The sequence below is a fragment of the Danio rerio genome, chromosome 4, assembly GCF_052040795.2.
Source record: "Danio rerio strain M-AB ecotype USA chromosome 4, GRCz13ab, whole genome shotgun sequence".
Classification (NCBI taxonomy): domain Eukaryota; kingdom Metazoa; phylum Chordata; class Actinopteri; order Cypriniformes; family Danionidae; genus Danio; species Danio rerio.
In genome coordinates this window covers 74,409,493-74,432,500 of record NC_141024.2, presented here as the reverse complement: position 1 = coordinate 74,432,500, position 23,008 = coordinate 74,409,493, and the positions used below count along the sequence as shown (strand labels likewise).

The 23,008-nt window shown below is 40.9% G+C and overlaps 1 protein-coding gene across 26 annotated transcripts in view; it reads right to left on the bottom strand.

Moving 5' to 3' along the window:
• Positions 1-12,574, bottom strand: part of LOC110439376 (protein NLRC3) — a 50,778-nt gene extending 38,204 nt beyond the window's left edge. For 2 of the 26 annotated variants that reach the window (XM_087245847.2, XM_087245858.2), the window contains exons 1-11: positions 12,094-12,574; positions 10,621-10,715; positions 10,334-10,453; positions 8,670-8,761; positions 7,983-8,070; positions 7,456-7,578; positions 4,737-6,656; positions 3,357-3,530; positions 2,538-2,711; positions 2,262-2,435; positions 1-35 (exon numbers count right to left, since the gene is read on the bottom strand). The exon at positions 1-35 is cut by the window's left edge and continues 139 nt beyond it. In XM_087245847.2, the coding sequence (XP_087101973.1) occupies positions 1-35; positions 2,262-2,435; positions 2,538-2,711; positions 3,357-3,530; positions 4,737-6,656; positions 7,456-7,514 (2,536 nt within the window). In that variant the 5' untranslated portion in view covers positions 7,515-7,578; positions 7,983-8,070; positions 8,670-8,761; ... (1 more) ...; positions 10,621-10,715; positions 12,094-12,574. 26 annotated transcript variants of the gene reach the window in all.
• Positions 12,575-23,008: the final 10,434 nt, after the last annotated feature.

Genomic DNA, 23,008 nt, shown 5'->3' with positions numbered 1-23,008 from the left:
CACAGCCTTCCTCTGTCACCATACAGCCAGACAATCTACAAACACAGCAATAGTCCACATCACACAGTTGGACAATCACACATCTCTTTGTGTTGTGAAGATGCTGACTGCTGTTTCTGCTCATGTCAACAGCAGTGATGAACACACACATCCTGATCAGCTCTCCTTATTGATCACATCAGCAAACACACACACACACTCACACATTCAACAAGGACTCGACATCATCTGTAGACGTGTACAGAGCAAAGACATTGTTCATAATACACCACATCAAGCTGTAAAGTCTGCTGTGAGGAGGAAGAAGACACACTTGAGCTCAGAAGATCCTCTTAAAGTCATGTATAAAACACAACAGGAAATGAGCTGATTTCATCATTTATATTGTGATTCTGTTGTGGACTAAAACAAAATGAGCTCAGACAAACACAAAGCCGCTCTCTTCATGTGTTCATCACCTGACCCACAGTCACGTTCACACTGATGCTCCATTAGGGGACTTTTATTCTGTCAGGAGAGAAACAGCTGATCAATATTCATGACTGCTGACTCTCCTTCACATTCAGCCTTTAGCAGATATTGTTTTAGATGAGCGAGTAATCAGGATTATTTCACACACTTTATCATGAGACTTTTATTTGTTTTCAAGAAACTGAAACTGCACAAACATGAGAGCAGCTCAAACCTTCAGCAGGACACAAAACAGCTTGACTTTAGCGTTTAACTCTGCTGCTTTCACACCTCCAGATCCACTGTTCTGCTCTGAAACAGGATTAACACTGCTATAATGTTTATTTGTGTTCTCGCTGCGCTTCACTTTCACACAGAAATGTTGAATGTCGACACCCACAGACAGACACAACCTGGTAAATTTTCAAACAGTGAACTGAGACTGCAACTATTAGTGAAATCTATATTAAAGCTCTTCAAATATGATTTAGATTTACAGTAATTGTTTTTCATGTTTAAATCTGATTTATTCTTGTGTTTAAAGCGTTTGTCATTCCTCTACTTCAGTGTCTCAGACTCATTCAGAAATGATTATTAAATGCTGGATTAATGCACAAGAGAGTTTGGCGAACACGTTTTACACCATTTCAAATATATATTATATGTGCGGCTGTATAAGTCACATACAGCGCTCAGCATAATGGAGGACAGCCCATTCTGAAAACCAAGACTTTCCTCCATTTCTCAGTCAATATAGGCAGTGTATTCTGCTGCATTTAAACAGAACACATTTATTAAACTGATTTATTTATGACAATCATATAGTCAGCAAAACACATTTCGAAATTGAAAGATAATACAATATAATAACATAATAATAATAATAATATATAACATAATACAATTAAAATAAATATTGCAAAAACCCTACAAAATTTCACCTTTTTTATTGTTTTGCTTCTCTTGATTTTTCCTCTGTTTAATTTTGTATTTAATATTTTTCTATAACACATACATTTGTCTGTAGTAGTTTTTGGACCGTTATCATGAGTTATTTTGTTAGATGAGCTCCAGATTTGGCTAATCTATTGTATATGCACAAATATAATACTGTAGAGCTTCCTATTAAACTATGAATGTAAAAGAGAGATTAGTGAGGGCTGTACTTATATATGCTGAGCACTGTATATTGTTCACCCAGAGTGTTTACATGGTCACACAGCAGTAACACAACAAGCATTGAGTTTGGGCTAGCTTCTGCAGATGGACATTGCTGTACACTGCCCTTGATGGGTGAGTGGGGGAGTGTCTGTTGTCTCTCAGGTGTGAATTATTCATGAGCATTGTCACTCACACATACAGCTGAGATCACCCAAAACACACTTAACAAAATGTAGATCATTGTAATGTTTTCTCTGAATGAGAGAACAGAATAATTTCACATAATTGTGCAGTAAATATTCTAGTCTACAAGACTGCTTACTCTAAACTCTTGTTCAGGCACATTCAGTCTGGTTTTAGATTCGTATTTCAGCTACATTTGTTTCTCTAAAACCCACTAACCACACATAATATTTATTTCTACAAAACAGATGTCAGGGCATGTCAAAACATCTCAGGGGCCAAAATCACCTCAGACCCCTGAGGGTTAACTACAGGTATAGTATGAGCAGTGTGAAACACAATCACTGATAAACCAGAATTCCTGTCATCTGGGGTTTAGTATCACCCAGGGTTAACATGTTCAAGCATGAAGAGCTCTAATATGAAACTGTCTGACTGTAGTTATTGTAGAGTGGAGAATCATTTACCTCAGTGTGTCCAGTTTACAGTGTTGACTCTTCAGTCCATCAGAGAGAAGCTTCACTCCTGAATCCTGCAGGTCATTGTTATTCAGCTCCAGCTCTCTCAGCACACAGTTTGAGGATTGTAGAGCTGAAGACAAACTCTCACAGCACTGAACAGTGAGATTACACATGACCAATCTGAGCAAGAAGAACACACATTACTAAAAACACACTGTTAATGTGATCTGATTGATTGATTTTTTTTGTTTTGTTACATCAGACAGGTGTTTAAACTCAGACCTCAGTGTGTCCAGTTTACAGTGTTGACTCTTCAGTCCATCAGAGAGCTTCTTCACTCCTGAATCCTGCAGGTCATTGTTACTCAGGTCCAGCTCTCTCAGCACACAGTTTGAGGATTGTAGAGCTGAAGACAAACTCTCACAGCACTGAACAGTGAGATTACATGCGGCCAATCTGAGAAAGAAGAACACAGATTACATTAACAGTGTGATTTCAGTCATTCATCTGATGTAAAAACAAACTATGAGTTTAATAATATAACAAAACTATTGGAATTTGTGTAAATTAGAATTATTGACTATTGTTATTTAATAAAACTGAATATTAAATGTCATCCAATATATTCCTGAACATGTTTAATGTAAATAAATGCAAAATGTTAGTTTAGATAAGAGGAACACGAGACTTTATATATTTATGAACCTGCAAAATGCAAATGACCAGAGCCTGTCAAACCTGCTGCCGGGTCCAGAAACCTCATCAGACCTCATCCACATTGCTTCTCTTTTAATTTTTTTTTTTTTTTGTCAGAATGACCAAAACATCTGACAAATTCCTAAATATATCTTTCCAATAAACCAATTTAAAAATAAACTATAAATATGATCATTAAAAATATAAAATATAAATAAAGATTTAGAGGTAATTAAATAAAATAATCATTAAAATACACTGATTTCCTGAACTGATTAAGAAAAAGAGCAACTTTCATTTGAGAAGCAGCATTTTGCAGTTTCTCCACTAATGCTCTTAAATATATCTGGACATTTCCATCTCAATCAAAACACTTTTAATGTTGTAGAGTGGAGAATCATTTACCTCAGTGTCTCCAGTTTACAGTGTTGACTCTTCAGTCCATCAGAGAGAAGCTTCACTCCTGAATCCTGCAGGTCATTGTTACTCAGGTCCAGCTCTCTCAGCACACAGTTTGAGGATTGTAGAGCTGAAGACAAACTCTCACAGCACTGAACAGTGAGATTACAGCCCTGTAGCCTGTGTAGAGGACAAACAGCAACACAATCAGCAGTGAGAAATGAGCAGTGTCGAGTGTTCATGAGTTCAGTCTACAGTGATAAAAGCAACACTGGAAATAAACTATATATATATATATATACTGCTCAAACAATAAAGGGAACACTAAAATAACACATCCTAGATCTGAATGAAATATTCTTATTAAATACTTTGTTCTTTACACAGTTGAATGTGCTGACAACAAAATCACACAGACATGATCACTGGAAATCAAATGTATTAACCCATGGAGGACTGGATTAGGAGTCACACTCAAAGCTGTAGTGAACTGCAGGAATTGCTGACACACTCCAGACACATGAGGTCCAGCATTGTCTTGCATTAGGAGGAATCCAGGGTCAACCAGACCGTACATGGTCTCACAAGGGTCTGAGGATCTCATCTCAGTACCTAATGGCAGTCAGGCTACCTCATGGTGTTGTACCATGGTGTTGGGCTGCAACCCTTACCTGTGGACATCGGGCCCTCATACCACCCTCATGCCTCAGAACAAGCCTGTTTAATTCATTTAGAAATATCTTTTTATTTTTTTATTGATTGAATCTACATTAAACTAAACCTGTATTTCCCCATTCATATGACTGTACTGAATTATTGAACAGATTATTAATAACTAATCAGAGAGCATTTTACTGAGCTCAGTGTAAAGTTTAGTGTTTAGGCCTACAGTAAATGTAATATTAGAGGCATGTCTGCGGCGAGACGGCAATACTGTGTCTAAAATTACACTATTTCTCTGATCAGAAAACAAACACAATTATCCAAGAGCAACACTGTGTTAGATTTGAGCAAATACACATCAACAAATGTCCTATTCAGCTGCAGGAGCACAGGGATTTACAGGGATTTGAGTTATTTTCCAGGATAAACTGTAAAGCAAATGAAGTAGATTATTAAATAAGTACAAATGTTGTTTGTGTGAGTAAAAAGTCAAGAAAAGTTTGTTAAATACGTTTAGAAATGCTGAAATAAATGAGCAAATAAGGAAACAGAACACTGCCGCCGCGTCCCCATGCAGTAATATGGTGTATCAGCGATCTCACAGGGGGACGATATGGCCAGCTAAAGATTTTCTGTTAAAGCAGGGCAGTGATTCACTAAACTGATCTGAGTCTTCAGTGCAGACTGATGTGTGTCTTCTGTGATCAATCAATGAATACTCACAGAGCTCTTCTGCAGTTTCTCACAGCTGCTGTCAGTCTCCGTCTTCCCTCAGCTGATGTGTTGAATTTATTAAAGTCTAACTCATCCAGCCGCTCCTCTGACATCTCAATCATGTAGGAGATTGTTGAGCAGTGAGCAGGAGAGAGTCTCTCCTCTGAGTGTTTGTCTGATTTCACAAACTCCTGAATCTCTCTGGCCAGAGTCTGATCTTTACTCTCCAGCAGACAGAGGAACAGATTGATGGATCTTTCAGCTGAGAGACGGTTATCTCTCTTGATCTTGTCTTTAATGTCCTGTGTGATTTCTCTGATGTTCTCTGAGCTCTCCTCTGTGTGTGTCAGCAGATCCTGGAAGAGTCTCTGATTGGACTCCAGTGAGACGCCCAGCAGGAACCGCAGGAACAGATCCAGATGACCATTACTACTCCTGACAGCTTTATCTACTGCTGAACTGAGCAGATCATACAGAGACTTCTCAGAGCTGGACTGTAGATATTGATCATATGAATATTCATATTCTTCATCATCTGAATATTCTTCATCATAAATCTCCCTCAGCGGTTCTCTGTTCTCTGTTAAATGGCAGTAAAACACAAATAAAGCAGCCAGAAACTCCTGAAAGCTGAGATGGATGAAGCTGTAGACTTTCCTCTGATGAATCACAGATTCCTCCTTGAAGATCTCAGTGCAGATCCCAGAATACACCGAGGCGTCAGTGACGTCTATGCCGCTCTCAATCAGGTCCTCCTCATAGAACATCACATTGCCCTTCATCAGCTGTCTGAAAGCCACTTCAGCAAGTTTGAGGATCACTCCTCTGTTGGACTGCAGGAGTTTCTCTGGATCTCTCTCTTCATACTTCTGCTTCCTCATGTTGATCTGAATCAGCAGGAAGTGGATGTACATTTCAGTCAGAGTTTGAGGGATTTCTGCACTCACATCTTCTTCCAGGAGCTTCTGAAGCACAGTGGAGGAGATCCAGCAGAAGACGGGTATGTGGCACATGATCTGGAGGCTTCTTGCTCTTCTGATGTGGGAGATGATTCTGCTGGCTTGATGCTCGTCGCTGATTCTCTTCCTGAAATATTCCTCCTTCTGAGGCTCAGTGAATCCCTGAATCTCTGTCAGACGCTTGATGTGTCTGGAGGGGATCTGATGGGCCGCTGCTGGTCTGGAGGTGATCCAGATGACAGCAGAGGGAAGCAGATCTCCTTTCAGGAGGCTCCGCATCAACACAGCCACTGATGAAGATTCAGTCACAGCACAAACTTTCTCCTCATCTGAAAAGTTGAGTGTGATTCTGCTTTCATCCAGACCATCAAAGATGAACACAACTCTACACTGCTCATAAATCTTGGGCTCCAGATCTTCAAGTTCAGGATGAAAGTCCAGCAGAAGTCTGTGAAGACTGTACTGATGATCTCTGATCAAGTTCAGCTCTCGAAATGGAAGCACAAACATGAAATCTACATCCTGATGGTCTTTTCCCTCGGCCCAGTCCACAATGAACTTCTGCACAGAGACGGTTTTCCCGATTCCAGCGATGCCTTTAGTGAGAACAGTCTTGATCTGGGCTTTCTCCTTCTTGATCTTCTCCTCATGTCCTGCTCCAGCTGAGGCTTTAAAGATGTCATTGCAGTAGACTGGAGTGTGTTGTGAGGGTTTTGTTCTGGCTCTTTTCTCCATCTGTAAAACCTCATGTTCTTCATTCACTCCTTCACTCTCTCCTTCTATGATGTAGAGCTGTGTGTAGATGCTGTTCAGGAGGGTTTGAGTCTCTCCATGGTTGATTCCCTCAAATAATCTCTCATACTTGTTCTTCATGCTGGTTTTGTGCTGCTCTTTGACTCTCTGAAGTTCATCATGTTCTGGTTGGAGTGAATCCTGCTGCAGGTCTCCAGTCTGATCATCTCCATCCACACTGCAGAAACAACAACAACACAAAGAGTCAATAAGTGTGAGTGTAAAGATCCTGTAGCAAAGCAGAGTGTGTGTTTCTCTCGATGTGCGTTTCACCTGTTAAACACTCTGTTATTACTTATAAGTAGTAGTAGTGTTGAATATTCTTGCCAGTGGCTATATATTTTGTACAGAGCTGAGCAGGTTGATCTCTTAGATCTTACCAGTTAAAGTTATTATCAACTTTTATTACAAGACTGATACTGATTGGTCCGAGCTGGTCATTCTGATAGGAGATATTCTGTAATATTCATCATTATTAGCATTTTTTTTCTTGATGGAAGACTTGTGAGCTGATCAAAAATCATTATTTAGTGTTCGATCATTTAGTGTTCGATCATGTGTCTATTATCGCTCACTGTAATCAATCAGTAATGTCCACTCCTCATCATTGTCCAGTAGTTGTGTGTGTATCAGAATATAAACACTGCATCACTTCATCTACATCCTCCACTTCAGACATCTGACTGTCCAGAACTCATGTCATAACACAAGTGTCCTTCCTCTACTGACTCATCTGTATTTCTGCAGCGCTTTAACAGTGATGATTGTGTGAAAGCAGCGCTGAACTAACGCTCTAATAATCCTCTACTGTTGATCAAATGAGCATGAGCTGACACTGAGTGTAAAAGTCTCTTGTGTTGAGGAGAATGTCTTCAGTGGACTGAGAGAATAAAGTCTAATAATGTCTGATCTCTTCTAGAAAACACATGATCATATAAATGCTGCAGTATAGTCAGGTGTGTGTGCAGATGATCTACCTGACGACAATAACAGGTGGTGTGTGTTCACTCCAAAAATTAGTTTTTGGGTCATCCATAGACCGGTCACTCTTCAGAGACACACAGCTGGGCTCTGCTTCTGCTCTCCTCCTCTTCTGTGAGCTGAAACAGAGGAGATTAAAGTTCAGCGCTGCACACACTGGACTCAACACAGCAGAAATTACTCATTCTTCATTTAAATAAACTCCTGAAGCAGCACTTCATACATTCATTTCCTTTATATCTGAACAGAAACTGTCTGGATGTGTTAAATGAGTTAAAAGATCAGACAGAGATAAATATATCAGCAAACACAGATCAATGAGCACTTCTAGAACAAAGACATAAGAGAAACTCAGCACTATTAGAGCAGATCAGGGCTGAATCAACTCATCATCAGAATCACTGAATGAAGCTGACAGTGTAGGTGTGGGAGGAGCTTAATAATTTAGGTGTGTCAATCATCATCACATGACTATATAAGCAGCAGTATAAACTGCACTGTGTCAGCTGACTGTTATTCCCACCTCCAGCAGCTCCCCTTATCCTCCTCCTCATCACTCAGTCTTCAGAAGGTCACTCATCGGGGGTTTGTCTGCAGAGCTCCAGTCCAGACTTTGAGGACAGCAAGACAAGTTCATTTACCATCATCTATCATGACTGAATGAGCAGGAGAACTCGAGAAATATCAATTCTAGAACCCAAATGTGTTGATCAGCAGCATCTATGAGGCCAACACAACATGATGATGACTGCGCTTCAGTGAAAACAGACTCAGATCAGAGGAATGGCTGATCAGTACAGCACAGAAACAGCAGGGGAAAGTGTGCAGGAAAAGCCCTTTATGGCAGGAGATCGGGAACACTTTAGTTTAGCTCACAATTCATACTATTAACTACCGGCTTATTATCTGTGGAATGTGAACATATGAACTGCTCATTAGTAGTCATACAGTATGATCTTATTGTGGATCCCTAACCTTACCCAAAACCTAAACCCACCTTCTACCTCACTAACTATTAATAAAGCGCTGATTGGTTTGTTAACACCATCAATTGTGGCCTGAAGTGTAAAGCGGAGATCTTCAAGCACTATCCTGCAGAGCTCAGATACAACATCTAACATCTGAAACCCAACAGATCCACAACACTAATTACCTGATTCATTTATTATGAAAATACTCATCAGTTGCAGATATTAAAGAGATGATCTACCTGACAGCAGCTCCTGTGTTTTCACTCTTAAATGTTAGACACACATAGACACACAGCTGGGCTCTGCTTCTGCTCTCTTCTGATGAACTGAACTAAAACAGAGAAGATTAAAGTTCAGCGCTGCACACACTGGAGTCAACACAGCAGATTTACTCAACATTTCATCATTAAAACACTGTTTAAACAGCACTTCATGATACTTTTCATGATGATTGTACACAATCTTGCTGACTGAGTGTGTTAAATATTCAGACAGATTAAAAACACAACTAACAGAGAGTAAATATAATATCCCCAGACAGCACACATATGTTGGGCCGATGTCGGCTGAAGGTCAACACGTCGGCCCCTTTAATTCTAACATCTATATATGGTCAGCCAAACATACGCATGTTCATTCGGTCGTGTGTTCTATTGTTCCAGCTCATCAAACGTCGGCTCTGCATCGGTTAACGACCAGAGGCCGACGAAGCACTTCATAAGCACTTTATCTCTCATGCCCATGAAAGAATCCGGCAACATATTTGGTTTACAAGTAAGTTTTCGCATGCATAATAGATTAAACAAACGCGACATACATCATGTCTATTGCGTCAGTCGGTCCAGCTTTAAATTGCCTGCATTAATGCATTAAAACTGACCAAAATATCTACAACATATAATTTCAATTCATTATAATATAAGAAAGTTTTGTTTTCATTGTTATGGTTTTTTAATAATGAAAACATTTTGTCCTGCTGTAAACTGGTTTGCTTTTTTTACTGTGGCTTTTTCTAAAGCATTTTTCCCAGTGTAAGTTAAAATCAAAGTCTGTTTTGCATTTCGGCTGTTAAATTAAAATAAATACCTTTTCACAGAGTGACATCTTTATTTTATATACATGCATTTATATTTAGTGCTTATTTATTTTTGACAGTGAATCTGAGGCACAAATAAAGTGTGACTTTGTTTTGTAACAGTTTATAACAATTTATAAGCTCATCTTAAAAATAATAGCGTATACAAAACTGCTAAATGCATTTTAAATTCAAGATTTAATATAAAAGGTTATTATTTAAATTGTTTATGGAGTGATCATGTTTATTTATGTAAAGTGGTGTGGGAGGAGCTTAATCATGCAGGCGTGTCAATCATCATCACATGACTATATAAGCAGCAGTATAAACTGCACTGTGTCAGCTGACTGTTATTCCCGCCTCCAGCAGCTCCCCTTATCCTCCTCCTCATCACTCAGTCTTCAGAAGGTCACTCATCGGGGGTTTGTCTGCAGAGCTCCAGTCCAGACTTTGAGGACAGCAAGACAAGTTCATTTACCATCATCTATCATGACTGAATGAGCAGGAGAACTCGAGAAATATCAATTCTAGAAACCAAATGTGTTGATCAGCAGCATCTATGAGGCCAACACAACATGATGATGACTGCGCTTCAGTGAAAACAGACTCAGATCAGAGGAATGGCTGATCAGTACAGCACAGAAACAGCAGGGGAAAGTGTGCAGGAAAAGCCCTTTATGGCAGGAGATCTTCAACCCTGGAGAGACACTATCCTGCAGAGCTCAGATACAACATCTCACCTTTTAATCTCAAATAAATGAAAAAAATCACTTGACTCATTTATTATGGGAATAATCATTAGTTGCAGATCTAATAGACATGATCTACCTGAGGACAGCAGGTGGTGTGTGTTCACTCCTAAAATTAGTTCTTTTATTATCAATAGACGCGTCACTCTTCAGAGACACACAGCTGGGCTCTGCTTCTGCTCTCCTCCTCTTATATGATCTAAAACAGTTCAGATTAAAGTTCAGCGCTGCATTTTATATCATTTAATTTATATTAGTACAAAAACTCTTGCGTTACGTTATCATAGACAAAATTACCCACAAATAACTATCAAGTATCTTTTTTGTTACAATCGAAGTAATAAATGTAATGTGTTGGTCTAATACCTGTGTCCTGTAGACAAATCCTGATCTCCAGAAGTGTGTGTGTCCTCCATGATGGATGTGTAGAGTGTGATGTCCAGTAGAAACTATAGCAGACACTGAGAAACAATCACAGATGTGCAGTCATTGATCAGCCTTCATCATTGAGCTGAATTCAGCAGGAATAGATCAGCAGCTGTGAAACGAAATCCGAAGATCGACACGAGTAAACAAAAGAAAAACCGTACAGTCATTATTCATTTGATTATGATAAAATTATATATATATATATATATAACCTTACATGTTTTGTGAAGACATTAAAGATTTAAAGTTGTTCTGCGTTGTAAATGCTGGATTCTGTCTGTTTAAAATGGCGACACAACAATGAAGCCCTTTCACTTTCGTTTATGAAGGGCGGTGAAGTGCCGAATACTGTGGCCAGGGGGCGCTGTTCAGTAAAATATTAACTCGGGAACGCCTTGGTTGCGCGAACAAACGATCGAAAATCAAGCGATCCTCGTCGAGTGGCGCAGTAAATGATGTTTTAATGCTAAGATTGAGCAAACATGTTGATTGGAGAACTTTAATTCACTGTACAGCGACTCTGATTACAGATTTCAGCACAACTGCGTCACGAGTTCAGTGAAAAACATCCGCCACAAACACCCTAAACAGAGCAGATATAGACATACAGGATCCCAAAGGAAATGCAGGCAGTTACTTTTAATCAAAAGACATGTAGGGGTTTAGTTAAGTGACTTTACCTGAAGCAGTATAAACTGTTATGAAGAACTGGGTTGCACTGGTAACTGTTACGGTGCCAATCGTCTCAGTATGTATATTAACACTATTAATGTCCAATAACCATGAAAGAAAAAAACACAGACGTACTAAATTGTAGGTGTTTACTCAAATAGGATATATTAATTCTCAAATAAAAATATTATTTAAATGAACAAAAACATACATCAAAAAAGCGTAGGCCTGAGCAAATAATAATGAAATAAAAAGGTTCACAATAGTATGAAAGAATAATGCTGATTGCTTACAAATCAATAATAAAGAAAACTATTATAAAAAGTCCTTTCTACACGTTCAGATACCAGGAGGTTGAATGAAGCTGGTCTTTTAGCTACAGTCTCAGGGCCGTTGGTGCACAATGAATCCTCCCGCGATGAGAAGGGCAAAAATTCCAGCCGGTACTAAATGTTGCTGAATAATTATGATACTGCTTCATACGACTCTTGCACATGTGTGGTTCTATAATGAACAAATTAATGTGATCAGTAATAATTGGAATCATCGTATGATGGACACCACTAGCACTATAAATGTGCTGAGTCATATCCATACAATATGAATGTAGATAGTAGTAATGTGGGCAATTATATACTCAAACATAACAATCAACAATGCAGCAGTTGTACATCAATTAAACACAAGTAACTGACAATCATATTAATATAATATAATGTACTGTCGAGTGAAACTCACGTTTTTCATTGACGCACTTGCAAGGATCGTCACGAGCGAGACTTCGGCACCGTCTATAAGCGTTATTAAAAACCATCCGCTGTCAATCCAGATTATCATACACCCTTCTGCAGTTCACAAAGTGAAGGTGCTACAGAACGAGTGGATAGTTTACTGTTTTACGCCGTAAAAGATGAGATTGTAGGACCTCCGCTTTCACATCGCCATTCCTGAACTGATTCACTTTCGTTTTTATCATTCGGTTGACTTGAACTGAACTGATTCGCGAACGCTTGCTTGATTTGGTTGATTCCTAACTGAACTGATTCGCGGTGGCGCGACTCACTAAATATGCCACACCTTTTCTTCTAAATGAGATATAAAATAATCTTCATACAACACCTATTTTAAATGTGCATAAACTGAACAATGGCTTTTTTACATAAACACTGGACACGGAGCACAGTAAATACGCCACGTATATCTTCCTTCTTCTTCTTCTTCTTCTTCTGGCAGTATGTTGAGTTAGAGAGCAGAGTAGTAAAGTTGATAACGCCACCTACTGTAGCTCGGCTGGAAGAATATAGTTAGTGTTTGATGTAGCAGGTAAAACCCAAAATAGTGTTTGGGTACTTGTATTGAATATGTCAAGTCCTCACTGATATATGAGGTGTGGTTATGTGCATGACCTGATTCTGAGTGTATTAAAGCTGAGCCGCTCTGACCAGCTTTGCGCTTTCTGACTTCTCTACACTGAGGTTGGTTGCCCTTTATCCTCAACGGAGCATAAAGTAAGGATTTTGTTTCTGTTATTGGTTTTTTGTTTATTCTACTTTTCCACTGGATTTTATTTTATTAATAAACGTGTATTTTATTACTTTTCTTTACTGGAGTGGACATTGATTTCATTTTCCAGAACTCATCAAAGTTACCCTGTGTGGTGAAGAAGGAATCTAATTAATTATTTTGTAAAATACATTATAAAGACGATCATTTAACTAAACTCTAGCTAAGAATTATAGCGAAGGGAGGATCCTGGTTTTTCTTTGTTTAATTATTGTGATTAAATAAAGGTGATCCAGCACAGCTCCTACTTTCCATAAAGGACCACAGCAGCATGTATATGCTCCGACATGATGTTTAGTAGTACATTAATTTACTTACAGGTTTTTATGCAGTTGTTTTGGATGTAGTTTATCAAGAAAACACACAGTAAATCACTCTTGTTCCAGCAGATGGCAGCGTCTACATTATTTTTGTAAAGGGCTTTCTGTGGGAACGTGACTAAAAGCACTCTCTGGTCTTTGCATTTCTTGAACACAATCGATCCGCACATTTGAATTGATGCAAGTTTCTGAACTGCTCTAGCACAGACTTGTGTTTTGTCTTGTTAAAAACAGCTGAATATTGCCTATAGTTTGTACGAAAGTGTATAATAATCATGACAATGTAGAAATATATGTGGAAATATATACAAGTTCATATTTGGATATTACATATATTAAAATGTCATATATGCAGCATTTAGAAATAGTGCAAAAATGGCAGATTACACACATTTATTATTTATTTATTTAGTTATATATGTTCATGGTCCTTGTCTTGTATGTGAACTCTTAGTTCACTTCCTGTCTGGTGTGTCATTTTGTAGTCAGTTTGTATTTTTTCTTAATTGATTGGTTTCTCGACTGTTCCCAAGTGTATGGTTGCTTAAAAAACGTCATCTTTCTTCAATATGTATAAAAAAGTACACCCTTACTTATTGTTTGCACTAACTTTGTTCACCTTGTGACGAATTGTATGCTTTTGTGCTGCTGTCTGCCTGTGTTCTTCTTAATGTCAGGATCTGAGCTCTTCTCTTTTCATGTTGGTGTCTTCATGATTACATTAAATTGTATTATCTATCAGCTGATGCCGTCATCCAAACCCCCTTACAAGTGAGGACAATGGAAGAAATCAAATCAATAAATGCGTAAGTACTATAACAAGTTTCATTTTTTTCTTTAATAAACATCTTTAATAAACATATTTTATTCTCCCGCTGTCCCTGAGTATGTATTATGACAATTAGGAATCCTAAACCTGAGTTATGAATATATTGTTTTTCTTTTAATACTGCTGGACATGTGCTAATGTTCAATAATACAACATATATCGTGATTATGAACATGTATGTGTGATATTGTTATCAAGGGAGGGGGGACAGATTGAGTAATTATGTATGTTTAAACTGTTACAGTCTTTTTAAGAATATACAGACTAGAGATTTAATATGTTTCAACTTTTCATGTTTATCTGGTCTACCATGAAGTCAATGACCCCTTATAGACCCCTTCATTAACACTGACTGTACAAAAAGGTTCAAATCGTTATCATTAGTTCATTTACTGTCGGTTTCCTTAAGCGGTTTGAGTTGCTTTAACTTATTGGGTTTTCAGTACTCAGTTGGTTTGAGTTCTCTTCATTTATTGGGTTTTACTGTGCTCAAATTGCTTCGTTTACTCAAATGGATTAAGTTCACAGTACTCATTAGGATTAGTTTTTGAACTTAGTTTGTTGCAATTGGTTTCCTCAAATGGTTTGAGTTACATTAACTTATTGGGCTTTACAGGGTGGTAACTGCTGATTTGAATGCATTAACTAACATTCACTAATGACACCTCATTGTAATGTTTCAATTGTTTCTTGAAATATTTGTTTACAAAAGCATTTATATTCAACAACATGATAAAATATACTGCATTCCACACAATTCCTTTATGTTGACTCAACACAAATCAATAAAGTTAACCTAAATGTTTTTGCCAATTTAATTTAATAGCTTAAAAACAAGAATTGTGTTGATTTGGCTTATTTTGATAAGTAGTTTGAACAACCAGATTTAAATAATATATATATATATATATATATATATATATATATATATATATATATATATATATATATATATATATATTAATTACTCCTAATAAAGTAACTTGTAAAAAGTTTGTTGATATTGTGATATATCGTATATTGTGATGAAATATTTTTCATTTAATCAGAACATGTGAAATGTAAATCAGGAATGATCCTTGTCAATAGCTTTATCAATTCCCGGATAGTTCCCAGGATTTTGAGAGACTTTGAGTGTCTAATAAGTTCAGTAAAAAAGCTTTGCTGTGTATTATTGCGTTTGTTATTATTGCATTATTTCACCCCTGCCGATGACATGACTTTATGTCTATGATTGGACATGGCCACTGGAGCTTCATAACAGGCAATACCACTTTCAGCACAGTGTGTCTAATGTCATACATGATTACTCTCGTCATGGGGGTGAGAAAAAGAATTGAAACTGTTTTAGCTATGACGCAGATTTAGCTCAGAGCTCACACAGGATAAGTGCTTTTGTTGAGCTGCAAAATGGCTCGATCTCCCGATGAAGAAAATGACTATTGAAGGTCTATGCTGGGATTTTCAAGAATGGGTTTGGAGTCAAGAAATTATGAAGATGATGGTAACTTAGGCAAGGCAAGTTTATTTCTATGGCACATTTCATACGCCCTGGCAATTCTAAGTGCTTTATGTAAACAGGAATAAAAAAAGACAAGTAAAATAAAATAAAAACAGTTAATAAAAATGATTAAAAACAGATTAAATGTGATCGGGATGCCCTTCACCATGTATCCAAGGAACACATTGATCCTTGTCAGCTTGGACGTCTTGTTATTTTGACGCGTGACTTCACCCATGGTAGACCTCACCCCTTCTACCTGTATGCTTAGGTCTGACAACTGGGCCTGGATGCGCATGTAGCACTTGGCTTTGGGGTCATCTCGTTCCTGGTCCTCTTCTGATAGTCCTAGCCGAGACACTACAGAAACCGCTGGTTGAGTGGTCTGCAGCCACCGATGTTCCTGGGCCACCTTCCAGCACTTTGCTTTCCGCATGGCCTCCTTTTAGGCCGAGGCAGAGAACTCTGCGTGCTGCTTCAGGTGCCTGTCTAGCCAGGCCTGCGTCCTCCGACAGCCGGGCACCAGACATATCGTCTTTCGCTTGTCCACACGGCCAGAAGCTAGCGAGAGCAAAGGCCTCTTCTCCTCTGAGTTTAGCATCTTGTGAACCGCTGACAGGCACCATTTTATGGCAGCTTTACTGCGCCAGTAATGTGAGCCTTTGCATGGCTTCTCTTTTCTTTTAAAAGAACCATAAAACCATTGAACCGCACCATTTGGGCAGCTTCAGTGTGCCAGCCATGTGGAACTTTGCACAGCTCTTTGCTGTGGGTGTGCACACTTGACAGGACTGAACCAGAATGGGGAAATCATCATTCTTACCCATTTCTGCTTTTCGACTGAAAATTCCGCTGGCAGGTCAGAGATAAATGGTTTCAGGCACATACCTCCAGGCGCAAGATGTTCCAACAGGTAGGCCAGGAAAGGGAGCCTCCCATTGGGCATGGCCTGGTGTTTTGGGGTCTGGGTCAACAATTCAAGTGTAGAGCGTGTTCTGTTAAGCAAACCCACAAGTTAAGACCCACCAACCTCCAACTGGAGCTTTGTCGCTCCAGACACTCACTAGTAAGAGCCACTATTCCCCAGACTCCCTCCACTTGCTCTTGCCCGGCTAAAGCTTGCCCAGGGATTGGTCACTCATCTGGGGCTTGGCTCTGGCTGCCAGGGGCCCTCCTATGAGTTGACTTCAAGGGGCTCTTACCCGGCCAAAGCTTGCCCAGTGATCAGTCACTCTTTCCAGGGCAAGCACAATCTCTGCAGAGGTCCCTAGAAGAACACCTGTTTTCCAGCAGTGCCGGGCACCCCACACTTAAGCCCGGGAACACAGACTTGGCTAAACAAACGCACCAGCTAGACGTGGCGTTAGTGACCTAAAGGACCTATCAGTCACAGCATTCAAGTTTGGAATTGGTTCTGGTGCACCAACCTCTCCCACTTCTACCACCTGGCTATAGCTATATTCAAATTCTGAGATGGCTGCAGTGCTACAACCGCTCATAGTTCTACCACCAAATTGTATTAGGAGTTTTGAGTATGCCTTGCTTAGCCAGCGACAGCTGACGGGAATTGGACACATCTTCTGGGCCAGCTCGCCTCGCTGGAGGGCCCTGCAGGTCTGCCAAAATCCCAGCTACATCTAGCAGGAAACCTTGCTCATCCCTGGGCGAGCTCCCATTGCTGGAGGGACCTGGGGGTCTGCCTGTATGCCCAGCCACAGCTAGCGTAAATCTGACAGACTAACTGGGCCATCTCGCCTCGCTAAAAGCCCCCTGGGTCTTTCTCTCTGCGCAAATACACCAAGCCACAACTTGTGGGAATTGCTAGCTCTTTCCCAGGCCAGCTCCCACCAGTGTAGGGCCCTGGGGGTCTGCCAATATGCCCAGCCACAGCTAGCAAGAATCTGACACACTTTCTTGGCCAGCTCGCCTTGCTAAAGGCCCCCTGGGTCTTTCCCTCCAAACCAATACAACCAGCCACAACTTGCGGGAATTGCTCGCTCTTTCACAGGCCAGCTCCCATCACTGGAGGGCCCTGGGGGTCTGCCAGTAGGCTCAGCCACAGCTATTGAGAAATAGACAGACTTTCTGGCTCTGCTCACCTCGCAAAAGGCCCTCTGGGTCATTTCCTCTGCGCCAATACGTCCGGCCACAGCTTGCAGGTATTGGTCACTCTTTCCCAGGCCAGCTCCCCCCGCTGTATGGTCCTGGGGGTCTGCCAGTATGCTCAGCCACAGCTTGGTGGAATCGGACACACTTTCTTGGCTAGCTTGCCTCACTAAAGGCTCCCTGGGTCTTTCCCTCTCTCCACAATACGCCCAGCCACAGTGAGAGAACATTTTGTCCTCTTTCAAGTGTGCTTGCATGAGAAGCAGAAGCTCCTGTGGTTTTGTGTGTGTATGTGTGTGCGTCGGAGGTCTAAGGTCAACGTCTGGTTTCAGTCTTGCAAGCTGCTCCCACAGTGGAAAGTCCCGCGCTATACATTTCCTCTTTATGTTGCTTGTATAGCATGCCCATATTAGGAGTGTCTTCCTGCTGTTGTGTAACTTTTAGAGGTCAGCCCACTATGTATATCTATCCCTGCTTATCCTGTGTGTGTTAGACTTGCAGAATAAACCATTCTAACTACAGTTTGGTCTCTTCTCATGTCTCCGGGTCGACCTGCTGAACTTTGCTGAATCTGGTGCCTAATTTAGGGGAATCTTACAGACTTGGGGGCTCGTCCGGGATACATCTGATCAGGTAAGAGAATTTTTATTCACACTGCCTGCTCCGGTGTATCTCAGGAAATCGTAAGATTTTAATTAAAAATTGGGTTGTGCAAGCAAGAGAGGTCTGTGCTGTAGAGCACAGAATATCCTGTCAAGTTTACTTTCAACAGTAAATTGCACAGAAGGATTTGTGTCGTCGTACTCAATTAAATTTGGGTTCCACAAATCAGGGAAATTTATTAATTTGACACTTGATATCCTGTCAAGTTTACTTTCAACAGTAAATTGCACAGAAGGATTTGTGTTGTCGTACTCAATTAAATTTGGGTTCCACAAATCAGGGGATTTAATAAATTTTAGTAAATAAGTATTACGCACCAGCTTCAGCAATATGGGACAAGGATATCCAAAACCAGAACCCAGTGAGAGTCCAAAGCAATGCATGGATAGATGTGGGTGGGGATTTTACACTGAACCCTGGCTGTCCAATTTAGCTGGGTGGACAGAGGGACAATCTCAATGGAGAGACTTTCCTAGGGAAGGAACATTTGACCCAGGTTTCCTTCAGTTAGCTTACAAATTGATATGGGGATCCAGAATGGAATGACCAATATATGATGAATGGATATGACACATGGTATAAAATGAGCTCGATATGGAGGGATAAAAAAAGGCATTTTTACACCTAAAACCGTTTTGAAATCTGTCCCCAAACCCAAAAGCAGAAGCAATACTGCCCGTAAGGCAGATAAGAGGGGCTCTCTCGCAGCTGCTAAGACAACTATGATATCACCACCCCTTATACGGGGCTTCCGCCTGCAGCTTCATGCTCTGCTGCTAGCGCTCCCCCTACAGTACCTTCTATTTACCCGTCACTGACAGAACTGATTAAAACTAAACCAGACCGTTATAACAGCACAGAAGGCGCTACTCCAGCCTCTAATGTGGCTGCCGTGTGGGTTGCTAAACCCCGAGGGATAGAAATAATTCCCCCTTCACCCTCTGTTCTTAAAGATCTTATATCTCTTTTACCAGAAGTGGACAAACCACTGCAATTTGTAGACATGCTGTTGCGCAGCTCGCGTCACTGCCAACTAATTGGGGCAGATTATCGATTTATCCTTCAAACCAAAATGGGTTTGTCCTATGACGATGACGAAATAATAGAAAAAATATCTGCTCTTGATCCCAAGCATGATATAGTACACACAGAGACAATTAAGGAAGAAACAGATGAGGGTAAAAAGACACGCACTCGTATAAAAACACGCCTCGCGTGGAAAGATGATCAGGAGGAGCTCCTGACACATCTAAAACAGCAGCTTACTAAATACTTAGTACCATACTTACTGGTCTGAATGTGACGCCACGACTGATCCTAATGGAATAATGCTAGATGGCAAAGGCCGTTTAAGCCTGCCATCATCCTGTGCTCCTTTTCTCGTCCGCGAGTTTCACGGTGTTACACACCGCGGCCGAAGAGGGGTAATTGACACAATGAGTTCCTTTTGTACACAATGAGTTCCTTTTTGTGCATTAATAATTTATAATTTACAACATCATGTTAATAACACCTTAGATAGATGTCTGATATGCGCTCAAAACAATATCACTAAACCTCAAGCTCAACATCAACAATTGCCCCTCCCTGAAACACCCTTTCAGGAGTGGCAGGTAGATTTCACACACCTGCCAAAGAGGGGTCCTAATAAATATTTACTGGTTTTTGTGGACAAATTTTCAAAATGGGTTGAAGCCTTCCCATGTGGTAAAGAAGACGCTAATACAGTTGTCAGATGTTTGACAAGAGAAATCATTCCAAGATACGGTATACCATGTGCCATAGACTCAGATAAGGGAACCTCATTTACTGCGAAAGTAATACAAAATCTAGCTAAAGAACTCCAAATTAATTGGCAGCTACATATTCCCTACCATCCACAATCATCTGGTATAGTAGAACGAACTAATAGGACTATTAAGGACAAATTAAGAAAGGCTATGCAACATGCAGGGCACTCAAATTGGCTCGCCTTGCTACCTGTCGTTTTAGCAGACATGAGGATGTCTCCTCACAAAAGTCTTCACGGTCTGTCTCCTTATGAGACTGTGATGGGGCGACCCTTTCCCTCACCATGGAGGCAAAGGGGTACAACACTGGGTGATGGTTCTTTGGATATTCATATGAGTGAATATGCACAACAGTTACTAACAACATTGCATGCATACTGGACTAACATACATTCTGGTTCAGCCCCGATGCCGGTAGACCCAACACACCCCTTTAAGGCCGGTGACAGAGTAATGATTAGACAGTTCAATAAAATGAGCACAGAACTGGGGGACCCCAAATATGGCCCCCCGACGGATGTCGTGGCTGTAACCAGAACCGCCGTTTTAACCTCCTCTTCTCCACAGTGGATCCATGCAACCAGGATAAAACGAGCACCTATTGAATAATAAAAATGTATAAGTTTTGTACTATGATAATCTGTCTGCAGACTCTCTTTGTTTTACAGATTTTGGGGGCCCCCTCAGCACAACTGACACCTCTGCAACCGCGCAACCGTGTCTGGATATCCTAGAGCAGGGGTCAGCATGACTTCCTTTTTGCTGCGGACAATTGGACTATTGTTTCTCTCTTGTGACTCAAGCTAATGCAGCCAGGCTGAAACGCTGGACACATGATCATGAATTTGGATGGGCAGAGGATGGGGCTGACAATCCAATTGGAACTAATATGTGGTATCAATATGTGAAAGTTTTAGCTAGGTCATATAATGTATCTGGTTGTTATGTATGTTCTGTTATGCCTCATTCAGCCAAGCAAACCCCTCTTTATGCCAAACCCATGAATAAGACCTCTGCTAAATGTTTTGCCAGTTTTGCAGGATCAGGGTACCAGGACCCATATATAATTGTTGATGACTACGATCCATACCGGATTGGCATTAGAAATGGTATATGTGATGCTCTATTTTGGGTAAAATTTGGCCATGCTAAACCCGCACCTATTAGCCACAAGGTTTTTATTAACCACTCTATTACACACCCTATGTGTTATAACCAGACCAAGGGCTCTCATTTCATGGGAAGCACTGTTAACTGTCAACAAATTGCCTCCTCGGGAGAGGGGGCCCCAGTCGACATCTCAGGACCCTCAAATGGCACTTATGTGGTCCAGGGTGGGTGATGGTTGTGTGGGAAAAAACGCCTACATGTCATTACCGGCCAACTGGACGGGGCAGTGTGCCCCTGTGCATGTGACTGATCACACTTTTATTGTGACAGCCCAGGTCCTGTCAGCGCAGCAAAGAGTTAAACGCAGTGTCCCTGAAATGAAGCCCCATGACTCTGTATGGGGTACTGACGTGCCCGAGGATTTCAAGTTATGGACCACTGGTAACAAAATGGTATTGGCTCTATTTCCGCAAATAGGTGTGGGAAAAGCTCTACTAAGAATCGAGACCCTGGACTATCGCATGGGCCTATTTCTGAATGCCTCAAAAAAATAATTAATGAGGCCCAGAATAAGGAGCTGGGTAATCTACGTACCATGGTTTTGCAAAATAGAATGGCTCTAGATCTCTTAACAGCATCCCAGGGGGGGGGGTATGTAAATGAGTACTGCTATGTCTACTCTCCAAGGGTTAAAAATTGCCATGACTTCAGATTATGTTCCCGACACAACTTGGGGTTGGATGATGGGTCTGTTCGGCTGGGTGACTCCTTTTCTTACAATGATAATTCCTGTATGTATTATTTTCCTTCTTATTTGTTGTTGTGGTCCTTTTCTCTTGCAATGTTTAATGAATCGAATCTATGCCACAATGGACAGTATGATGGGTCAACGGTATGATAAGATTCCTCTGCGTTAGGCCTTTGGCCTAAAAGAGGGGACTGAGAGAACATTTTGTCCTCTTTCAAGTGTGCTTGCATGAGAAGCAGAAGCTCCTGTGGTTTTGTGTGTGTATGTGTGTGCGTCGGAGGTCTAAGGTCAACGTCTGGTTTCAGTCTTGCAAGCTGCTCCCACAGTGGAAAGTCCCACGCTATACATTTCCTCTTTATGTTGCTTGTATAGCATGCCCATATTAGGAGTGTCTTCCTGCTGTTGTGTAACTTTTAGAGGTCAGCCCACTATGTATATCTATCCCTGCTCATCCTGTGTGTGTTAGACTTGCAGAATAAACCATTCTAACTACAGTTTGGTCTCTTCTCATGTCTCCGGGTCGACCTGCTGAACTTTGCTGAATCTGGTGCCTAATTTAGGGGAATCTTACACACAGTTTGCAGGAATTGCTTGCTCTTTCCAGGGCCAGCTCCTATTGCTGGAGGGCCCTGGAGGTCTGCCAGTACGCCCAGCCAATGCTAGCAGGAATAGGACACACTTGCTTGCCCAGCTCGTCTCATTAAAAGCTCTCTGGGACTTTTCCTTTCACTTCAATATTTCTAGCCAAAGCTTGCGAGAGTTTCTTGCTCTCTTCCGGGCCAGCTACTCTTGCTGGAGTGCCCTGGAGGTCTGGCAGTATGCCCAGCCACAGCTAGCAGGTATCGGACACACTTTCTTGGCCAGCTCGCTTCACTAAAGGCCCCCTAAGTCTTTCACTCCATGGCATTATGTCCAGCCACAGCTTATGGGAATTGGACACACTTGCTGGGCCAGCTCGCCTCGCTAAAGGCCCCTTGGGTCTTTTCTCCCATGCCATTACGCCCCAGCCACAGCTTGCGGGAA